Source organism: Puntigrus tetrazona, chromosome 24 (genome assembly GCF_018831695.1).
Source record: "Puntigrus tetrazona isolate hp1 chromosome 24, ASM1883169v1, whole genome shotgun sequence".
Taxonomy (NCBI): domain Eukaryota; kingdom Metazoa; phylum Chordata; class Actinopteri; order Cypriniformes; family Cyprinidae; genus Puntigrus; species Puntigrus tetrazona.
Window position 1 is genome coordinate 7,130,221 of NC_056722.1, and position 11,319 is coordinate 7,141,539.

An 11,319-nucleotide genomic window follows, 5' to 3' on the forward strand; every position below is an offset into this window, starting at 1 on the left:
AAAGCCGTAATGTAATTCATCTGAAGACCAGCCCTTGGTACTGACTTTTATTAGAACTCATGGCATCTGATTCGCTGAACCAAAGTCAATGATATGCCCTTAAATAACCAATATACTGTACACTCTTAAAAATTATTTAATTTAGGCACCTTATAATGTCTAAATTATGTCTAAACATCTGAAGAACCTTTCAGTTTCGCAAAAGGTACCTTGTGGTCAAAGAATGTTCTTCAAATGATAAAAATAGGTAAAAAAAGAGAATGTTTCTTGAATGTCTGAATGGTGTTTGTCTTTGTGGAAGCACTTATGGATCAATGGCATGACACCCCCTACCCTGGATCTATTAATTAAATATTCATTAGAATGCAATAACATTAAAATGCATAATGCAGTTATATATACACATACATACATACATACATACATACATACATACACGCACATTGCTTAATACACCTTTTGTGTGATTACTGTGCTTTAAATGTCTGAGTTTTAGTTTAATTAAACACTTCATGTATAACGCATTATAAATAATATCATAATGCAGGCATTTCATAAATAACTATAACCACAGTTGAAATGCATTATAATTTTTGCAGATGCCTTTTTGCATCTGAAATTGGTTGAAATATACTTTCTAAAGGTGTAACGATGAATAGTTATTAATATAAAGTATTACAAAATGCAATGTAAGCTGAATTGCAGGGCATAATTAAAGCAAAATATACTTTCTTTTATACAATATTAATACCACAAAGGAGAACTAAGCCTCATTAAATAAACACGATTCTTTAAATGAGGGAGTTGAGGACGCTGCTCTCATGTTTTTTCATGGTACTTGTTACCTGGTTTCTTTCTTCCTGTGATAGTTTTGTTCTGATCCCTTGATGCATCCCCTGTTGGTGCATGCAGCTGAAGAAGCCAAGTCCGTAAATTAGAAATGCATCGTCCACATACTTTTGCCTATATAACGTATATTAAATTATTCTTGCAGTGCTTCTTCTGGAATAAAAAATAGACAGCGAAGACTGTTAATGTAGCGTTCGTGAATGCAATCGTGCAAAAAATGGCTTGCAGAGGAAAATTCTGCTTCGACTAATCCATCATGTCAGAGGGATCTGAGCCACCGAAGTTCCTTCCTAAAGAAAATTTCCTGTAGAAAAAGCATCACTTCACATAAACCCTCACTTCCTCAGAAGGACCGTCCTGAAGCTTAGCACAGAGCTATTAATCGAGAGTTTAGGGACGGGGATCCATGAATCCTAAAGACAGCCTTTGGAAATGTTTTGCTCCCATTCTCTCATCCTTTGTGCTCATTTTTGTGGAGGAGGCTTGACACGGACGTGAAATAGAGAGCAAGGGAAGACAAGAGCTTAATATAAACGTTTTCCCCCCTTAATATTTCTCCTCATTATCTTTCAGTTTATGACTGGCTTGTGAGCCAGTTTCCCAAACGGAAATCTATACACAGTAAAACCGCCCGGCCCCACACTGACCCAAGTGGAAAAGATTGTGATCAATCGTAAGTCAGTGGCGAGACTTTAGTTGCATAACTGCATTAAACTGTCCTTTTGTGATTTATACTTTATATAAACATATTTTATTTATATTTATATTTACATATAGCATGAATGAATCAAGGGGAATATTGCGTGAACTATAAATTTAAAACAAAGTAGATGGATTATGGTGCAGTCACACTAGTGAAACGCATTAGTCACTTTCCCAATTGCATAAATTCCAGTTGAAATGACCAGATTTTCTCCATGAAAATGGATGTAGTGGAGTGTAAAAGAAGATATTTTGAACAACATTGATAACCAAGCCCAGCTGAGTTCTATAATATGGAAAATAAATACTATGGATGTCAATGGCTACCGTCAACCCATTAGTTACCATCATTCTTCAAAACACCTTCTTTTGTGTTTAAAGAAAGAGAGAATTCTCGGTGAACTGTCCCTTTAAATGTAATGACGTGTATCATCTCAGTATGCATAAACTTTACGTTCCCGTATCGTGGGTTGTGAAAGGATAATATTTTGGTCCCCAACAACAGGTTGAGATGCATGCAAGGTCAAAAAACACGTTAATTTTATCATAATATGCATTTATTATGACCTTGTTTGTTCATAGACTCCTTCAGTGATTGGTCATTTCGACTCGAGATGAACTTCTAAAAACACCCTAAAATCTTGTGAATCCAAGGAAAAAAAAAAAAGGAAAAAAATTGGTTTTGAGAGGGTCGTATGTCACAAGTTGAGTGCAGTGCATTGTGGGATACATTACATCTTTGCTGAAGTTTTATACAAAGCAATTATGGTACACTGAGTCGAACCCATGACTTGGTAGTGCCTTGTTTTATAGCCCAATATTTGGAGCTGTCAGATTGAAAATAAAATACAGTCCTACAGTTGTGATGAGATCCAGCACAGAGCTCTTAAGCCATCTACCGTACCACCCTGACTTCGTCTTGATCTTTTCCAAATCAGTCAAACATCTGCGAAGAATGAAAGCTTCACCATTAATGCAGACTCAAGCGTGGCAAGCACTTCAAGTGCATTTGAGATAAACTTGACACTTTTATCAGCGTCCAATAACGAGATATCAGAAAGAGTTTTGAGAACAAAGAGCCCGAGAACGTCGCTTTCGTTAACACCATTTGTGCTCAAACCAGCTGATGGCTTCCATATTTGAGATCCTTTGAGCTTCTAGACATTTAATTCATTATCAGATTCTCTTCTAACAAAAATCAGGTTCTCTTGTACCTTTATATAGTAAGTTTCATTCATTCAAATCTTTATTTTGGATATAAGACAGCATTCAATAAACATTCTCATGTGAGAATACTGCAGTTTTTCTCAAGTCTAACATCATTTAATTTTAGATTTTTTGCTTTAGATTTTAATCTCAATCAAAAGTTTTTGAATGTTTTTAAAGAAATCTCTCCTGCTCACCAAGCATGCATTTATTTGACCCAAAATACAGCAAAAGCTGTTCAGTTTTAACATCATTACTTTACACAGTCCTTCACAATTAATTTTTTCTTTAGAATTCGAATTTATAAGTGTCTTCATTACTTTTGAACAAGTTAAGCCATCCTTGCTAAATAAAAGCACACACACTTTTAAATGTAAGTGTATAAGGTGTTATACCTCACTAACCATAACTAAATTAAACGGCACCCTCCTCCTACAGCTTCCCATTTATCATTTAACAAACTAAGTTACGATGCCTTTTTAATACCATTAACAAAAAGTTAAAGTAGATGTCACTAAACAATCAGCTGATCGACGGTGTTGAACTTCACATCACAAACAACTGAAGATACAATCAGAACTCAAGTCTGGAGCAGGAGAGAAGTTCACACTGCTCTTTTATAGCGGCACACTTCCTTGATGAGGTTCACCTGCAGACAATTAGCAAACAAGCAACGAGAGCACATGCACAGGTTACTGAGCCACAATAGCAAATCAGTATATTAGAATGATTTCTGAAGGATCATGTGACACTGAAATGATATAATGATGCTGGAAATCACAGAAATAAATTACATTGTGCAATATTTTCAAATATAAAGCAGTTACATTAAATAGTAAAAATATTTCAGAACATTACCGCTTTTGCTGTATTTTGGATCTTGGCGAGAAGAATTTTAACTGATCGAAAGACGTGATTGTTCTTTTTCTTCCAGATTCGGACCTGAGCATGAGGACTCTTAGCACTCCTAGTCCCGCTCTCATCCTGAAGTCAAACCCTCCTCAAACGGTCCCAAACGGCAATGAAACGTCTTCCCCGGTTTTTACCGTCACCGGTGAAACAGTGGCTCTGGTTCACCCTCCTCCAGGCTCTCGCTCACGGCCCTCCAGAGTCCCTCCGACCGCCCTCATCGACAGCCTGCCCGATCCCGTCTTACTCCAGGTGCTGTCCTACCTGTGCACCCCTCAGCTGTGCCGCTGCGCTCGGGTGAGCCGGCGCTGGTATAACCTGGCCTGGGACCCGCGGCTCTGGAGCAGCGTCCGTCTGACCGGAGAGCTGCTGAGCGCCGACCGGGCCCTCAAGGTGCTCACCCATCGCTTGTGTCAGGACACTCCTAACGTCTGTCTGACCCTGGAGAGGCTGGTGGTCAGCGGCTGCCGGAGGCTGTCGGACCGAGGGCTGCGTGTGGTCGCTCAGAGCTGCCCGGAACTGCGGCGTTTGGAGGTCGCAGGCTGCTATAACGTGTCCAACGAAGCAGTGTTTGACGTGGTCTCCCAGTGTCCTAACCTGGAACATCTAGACGTATCAGGTAATACGAACACGTGATCAAAGAATAGATCATTGAAAAGAGGTAGAAAATGAAGCCTATTTGAGGACCTGAGAGTCCTGGCTTGCAGACCTTTCCCGATCCCGCTGAATCGAACCCCTATATTGTCGTTGTACAAGTATAAATATTAGTTTAGTCTTTTGTAAATCCACGATCCAGGCGGAGATCAGAGCATGGGAGGATCCAACAAACGACAAACTATGAACAAACTGGCAATGGCTTACACAGAGTATTAGCTCTAGAAGAGGGAGAAACACTAAACACTACCCTGACAAAAAGATAAAACCCTGAACTAGGAGAGTGCTAAACGCAGATTGAGCAGGAACTGAATGCATTTTAAACTAACGAGGTGGGCAAACACAGGAACAATGGGGAACAAACACTTCAAAATAAGAGTCCACGAAAACAAAGACTGGGGAACATAGGCTGAAATCATTATCCATTATATATGATTTTTATTATATGTAATGTAAGTGCACTAAATCACTAAATAACTATGGTTTTGAAAAGGACTTAATTAACATTACGGTAATGAGAATTGGAGAAAAAAAATATTTGTAATAAATAAATAAAAAATAAGCTATTTATTTTTGGGGTGAAACATGGCCTCTAAATATTCTGAATAATAATCAGTCAAGAATATATAAGATAAGAGGAAAATATTTCACTTCAATTTGAAAAGAGAATATATATATATATATATATATATATATATATATATATATATATATATATATATAAATAAAATTAAGCCTATTTTAGAAAAACTTTGGTTTATGGAAACTTTTTTTATCTATCTATTTATCAATCTAGATTTTTTTGATTTATTTATTCAGGTAAAAATTTAAATGAAAAAATGGCAAAGTGCAAATAAAGAAAGAAAAATACATGAAATGTAATGCAAATCCTAAATATATTTTAAAATACGACCTCTGAACATTTCTTTCAGCTGCGATTCACGTTTATTTATTTTTAGTATTAAAATTAAATAAAAAATTGAAATTAAAAATTCATACTCCTTAAGGTGAGATATTATATACCACAATACAAATGTAGACTTGCATGGGATATTTAAGGTTTTCAGGTGCTTTTACCATATGTTTATTTATCATATGCATTAGCATGGCACATCCATTACCTGGTCAATGACTAAAACATGTTACGTCTTTGATTATTTTTTAGAGCGCTTGTGATGAATTAGCTGCCATTAAGCATCAGAAAGCCGTGTTTGGTTGTGGATTTATTCAGGGAGTAATTCAAAGTGGTGAAGTTTTTCTGGGAAGGCTGGGAAAAGCATTATGGGATCTAGGACTCACTGCCAGTCTTTCAGTCTTTGGAGGAAGGTGAGGTCTGCTCGGTTTTGAAAGATGGACTGCTAACCTCAAGCAAAGAGCAGAGTCCGTCTGCTGAGTTCATTGTACGAGTCACACACTGTAGTTATTCATCATGCAGAGGGCACAGCATGCGTTCTGCTTTCCACAAGTAATACGCCCTTTGTTGCAAACGTATCCTACATTTCTTGTGGTTACATTTACTCTTTAAAGCAGGTAGTATAACTGTAAAAGGAGCAAAAACAGATACTGCCTGGTTTTTGTTCCATGTGAGGTTTCTGGGTCTTATTTCTTTATTATTTTTCTGTTTTGTCCTATTTTATTTGGCCTTTATTCACTGCATTTCATTCATTCACCTCGATTTGAAAACCTGATGTAGACTCTAAATTTCAGAATTTGAAAGTCGTTTTATTGGACTCTTTTCCTGTTTCCCATGTGACGTTTCCTTTTTCTCAGTGGTCTTTGCAGTTCCAGCGCAGAATCTAGATTTATTGTTCAAAAAGAATCAAAACAACAGGAACTGCTAGCCCTAACCCTAATCCTAACTGCTTAAGGACATCTTTAAAAACAAGATATGGTCTGATAGCTTTATGTAAGATAGGACGAGTAAATAATGCCACCCGTCATAGTTATGCAGACTATATATTGAACTTTTAGGTAACACTTTATAATAACGGCACGCTATGAATCATTAGGTAAGCATTAGTAAATAGTCAGTTTATCCTTTACAAAGCATTGTTCCATTAATATGCATTACAACATTAGTAAGCAGTTCATAAATGCAGTGTTTTGTTCTTGAGCATATCTATACTGTTTATTAATTGTATTTTCATACTTTAGTAACTATACATTTATAGTTTCTAAATTACGTCATTTAGGAATTTTCATTGGTTCGTAAGATTATTTAAAAGCGAATGATTAGTACATTTATAAGCCTCATTATTTAGACGCATGATAATAGTCGCTCAGTGTGTTAATAAATGCTTTAAACTCGGAGCTACACCAGAGTTTGGACAGCCCTGCTGTAACCGTTCCAATCAAAAAGTGCGATTACGATAATATCTCCTTCTTTTTCCTAAGGCTGCCCTAAAGTGACCTGCATCAGCCTGACGGAGGAGGCGTCTCTACAGCTCACACCTCTTCATGGACAGCAGATTGGCCTGCAGTATCTGGACATGACGGACTGTTTATCACTGGAGGACGAAGGCTTGAGGACCATTGCGTTTCATTGTCCTCGTCTCACGCACCTGTACCTGCGGCGCTGCAGCCGGCTAACAGACGAGGCCCTGCGACAGCTAGCACTGCACTGCTCTGCTTTACGCGAGCTCAGCCTCAGCGACTGCCATCTGATCGGAGACTTTGGCTTACGTGAGGTTGCTCGCCTCGAGGGCCATCTACGCTATCTGAGCGTGGCTCACTGTATGCGCATAACAGACGTTGGGCTGCGTTACGTAGCTCGCTACTGTCCGCGGCTCCGCTACCTGAATGCACGGGGGTGCGAGGGGCTAACGGACCAGGGTTTGAGCCACTTAGCTCGCAACTGCCCCCGAATGCGGTCTGTAGATGTTGGCCGCTGCCCGCTGGTGTCGGACGCCGGGCTGGAGGTGCTAGCACGTTGCTGCGAAGGCCTACGAAGGCTGAGTCTGAGGGGCTGTGAGAGTTTGACAGGGAGAGGGCTCATGGCGCTAGCAGCGGGATGTCCCGAGCTGCAGTTACTAAACGTACAGGAGTGTGAGGTGCCACCTGAGGCCCTTCGACTGGTCCGACAGCACTGCAGACGCTGTGTAATCGAACACACCATACCTGCTTTCTACTGAGGGAGCAGGTTGGGGACGCCGGAGGTGTCGACCTCTGAAAAACAGGTGTTTATACTTTTTGCATTCCTACGACTGCCTGATGAGAGGCAACGATGTGGATGTGTCTCAAAACCTAGTGCAGAGTCTTTCCTTGCATTCTTTCCTTTCATCCCGGAGGGTGGTAGGAGCTAAGATGCAAGGAAAGAAACTGAGGAAAGGAAACAAGGATGCACAAATTAGAATTGATATGATGTGTTAGCGCCAACACACCTGACCGAAAATAATCTATTAATCCTGACTCTAATTGGTTGGAGCTAAACTCTAGAAGACAGAGGGCTCCGAGGAACAGCACTGTTGCTGTTTCCTAACCCTATTCCTGGAGGCAGACACACAGAAAACATTTATCCATTTATCAATCCAATTCAAGTCTAGGGGTCTCTATTATCAAGCAGATGAATTAGATGAGTAATTATGAAGAGTTAAGAAAAAATGGTACTGCATCTTCACAAAAAGATTTGGAAAACAATCCGACTGAAATTCTGGAGCAGGGGTGTCAAACCCTGGGTTAAGCCACAACACATCTTTCCAGATATTTCTTGTAATCCTAAAGACCTTGGTTAGCTTGTGTTTAAAGAAGAAGAGATCACACCTACTGCAGAGTTTTATAAACCTTTAGCTGGAGGCAACATGTTGGATGTCTTCTTTATCTGACAGTTTGTACTAATGAGCTGATGAGTTGAATCAACTATGTCTGTTTAGGATGAGTTAGCAGATGAGTCTCCATGAAATGGATTGGGAAACACTAGTCTTCTGCCTTCTGAAACTCTGGGGCAAATCATTAGTATCAAACCTCACCTGCAGAGTTTAACATTCCTGCCCAGAAGCTTCTAGTGATCTTAAAGACCTTGATTAGTTTGTTCAAATGTATGTATTTTGGGTTGGATCTCACCACTCACTATCTCCTGCATTGTTTTCCTACCTTGTTCCCAGAGGCACACCGATAGTCTACATTTTTGACGTCTTCCTTATCTGACCTGATCTGTTTCATTTCTGGGAGTCTCTACCAGTGTTGAGGTGCATTTGATTAGGAAGAGTTGAAAAATGTGTACTGTTTGGGAAACACTGGTGTCCTTCCAACTGAAATTCTGAAGCAACTCGATGTCAAACCCTGCTCCTGGAGGATCACTGTTCTGCAGGGTTTAGCTCCAACTCACCTGCCAGGAATGTTCTAGTGATACTAAATATCATGACAAGCTTTTTCAGATGTGTTTAATTCAGGAGATAAACTTTACTGGAAGGTAGCCCTCCGGGAGCAGGATAAAACACACCTCTGTTGAAAAATCCATCCTATCCTGGTTATACATGTTTTGAAGCATGGCTGCTTGGTTTGAACTGGTTTAAGCTGGTAAAATGGCCATGAGATGGCTTAATCTGGTCATGTGGTGGTAATGAGCTGGGTGGAGCTACACTGTAAAAAAAAATTAGCAAAACTGGTAGATATGGTTGCCGGAATTCAACCGCAAAAAAAAACGGTAACGTTTTAGGTTTTACATTAAATTTACAGTTAAATTATTTAAATAACAGTTAAGTAATTTCATTAACTGATAAAATGTTAATATACCAACCCATTAAAGTACTGAAATCTGTTTTAAATACACTGATAGACACCAAATACAGGTGGTGATGAGAAAGTCACATGATGAACCAGAGCCCATTCACAAGCAGCAACAAATTCACACAAAATTTGAAATGCAATGCAGGGGATTCTGGGAATGGCAGTTTTTTGGGAATGGCAAGGTTTTACCTGTAAAATGTACAGGAATTGAAATATTTAACAGGTTTTTACTATAGCATTCATGGTCATTTTTTACAGTGCAGCTCATGACTAGCTAAGAACTCTCTTAAACCAGCTCACAACCATCTTGAAAGAGACATATCGTAAAAAGGTAAAAAGACTTTTCCAGGTTTTCAGTGCTATAATCCGACTCTTACCAACCAAGGAAATGTGAAAAAGATTAATCCAGTAACTTTGTTTTGGTAAGTCTTTTTCTGCAAGCCTCTAAAAAAACAATCATGTCTGCCTTTGCTCCCTCACCGACGTTGAAAAGGGATCTTATTGTAATATTACCTCCCCTTAATCTGTAAGTTTCCACCCACAGCACCATCATTTAGATTTTGCAAGCGACAACAGTGTACAGTACCAGTTTTAATGCCATGGTGAAAGTTTGAGCAAGACACACTAACTGTTCTAGATTTAGACAATATGTCTCAAGCTCAAACCCGTAGCCATGCTTCATAACATACCTAACCAGCACATGCTAGGACCTGACCTAGTGAGTTTCCTTGTCCCTGGAGGGACACCAACAGCGTGCATTTTGGATATGTCCCTTATCTGACTCATGAATTTGAAGTCTTAGAGTTAATGAGTATCAACTGTGCTCCACTAACAGGCCTGGGAAACACTGGCCTCCTGGTGCTACCTCGAGCACTTACATGCACACTTATCAGTAGCGTGTCAAAGGAAGATCATTAGATTTTGAGACACATCTTGTGTGCAATGTTGCTTCTTGCAGAGCTGTACCATGCTCTTTGTAATTAAAAACTACATGACATATAGCATAATATTTATCACATGAAAGAGATGCATTATATTGTCACTGTACGTCACTAGTAAGCTGGTGTCTTCTGAATTATGTTTATTTTGGGTTGCGTTTTCTACAAAAGCTCTTTGGCTTGTCATCCAGAGTCCGTCTATTACAGTACTTTTGATAACATACTATTACTACTTGCTTTTTAAGTAGTGATTAAGATTTTTCTCTTTGGGCGAACTATTCGTGAAGTAAAACTGATATCTGCTTTCAAGAGACCATCTTGGTTCAAAATAAATAGAAAAATATGGGCATTTGCACTTTAAAGGGCATTACTGACAGAATCTCAAAATGATCTAAAAGTCTTAAGTCTTTTATCCCAGATAACGCTAGTCAAGGATTACGTGAGATTTGTAAAGGTTTCATTTTGTGAAAGCAATATGTTGCTGCTAAAAACACTCAATAAAGGGCTACTTATTTAAAATGTTTTCTTTCATTTGTTGTATCTACGAACAAGCGGGAAGGTGACAGGTATAACACATACTATGCAAACGAATGAAGGTTGCTTTGGCCGGTGTGCTGTAGTGAATAACAGTATCCTCGGAAGAAAAAATGCTTCCATACGGGAAGGTTGAGGCGTCCAGATGTCAGTTGTTTGACAGATTAGCTATGTTTGACTGAGATATATCCTTCAGAGGATCCAAAGTCTCGCTCGTTCACACCGATGAGCTCAGCGACGCTTACTTTATGACTTTCCCAGTAAATAAATCCTTAGCAAGAACCATTAACAGCTGTACCTAAGAACATCTCGAGTCAGACGTGCATTAACCTCATGATAACCATAATCGTAACTTATTTGAGCTGTTAGCATGAATCACTACTATACAAACAAACGGATCACGAAATGGCAAGGAGGAAATCGATGACTCAGCGAGACGGATGGTAAATATGTGGTTGTTGTTGCAGCTGAGTCACACAAAACCTCATTTTGCTCGCATGGCTAGGAAAAAACTAGCGCTCTCTATATGAAAAAGGGTAATACGTAGTGTTGTCTGTGCTCTTGGATAGGACAAAACTCATTGCTGACATGCATTAGATAAGTACAATTAGTAAGAGGCTGTATCTAATATAAAGCTAGTGAGTTCTCAGTCATGTGGTCTGGTGTAATTGAACAGAAGACTCAGTCTGTATAAAGCGGTCAGTTATTGTTCTGTGTTCACAGTCTAGTCTGTTATGAATGACACCGATTCAGTCTTTCTGTATTTACTATCTGCTGCTGCCCTCTGTTGGTTAATATCCGT

At 39.2% G+C, this 11,319-nt stretch overlaps 1 protein-coding gene across 2 annotated transcripts in view; it reads left to right on the plus strand.

Moving 5' to 3' along the window:
• Positions 1–10,502, plus strand: part of si:dkey-192l18.9 (F-box/LRR-repeat protein 7) — a 33,956-nt gene extending 23,454 nt beyond the window's left edge. For both annotated transcript variants that reach the window (XM_043225745.1, XM_043225746.1), the window contains 2 exons: positions 3,692–4,285; positions 6,715–10,502. In XM_043225745.1, the coding sequence (XP_043081680.1) occupies positions 3,692–4,285; positions 6,715–7,451 (1,331 nt within the window). In that variant the 3' untranslated portion in view covers positions 7,452–10,502. The remainder of the gene's footprint in view (positions 1–3,691; positions 4,286–6,714) is intronic.
• The last annotated feature ends 817 nt before the right edge of the window (positions 10,503–11,319 follow it).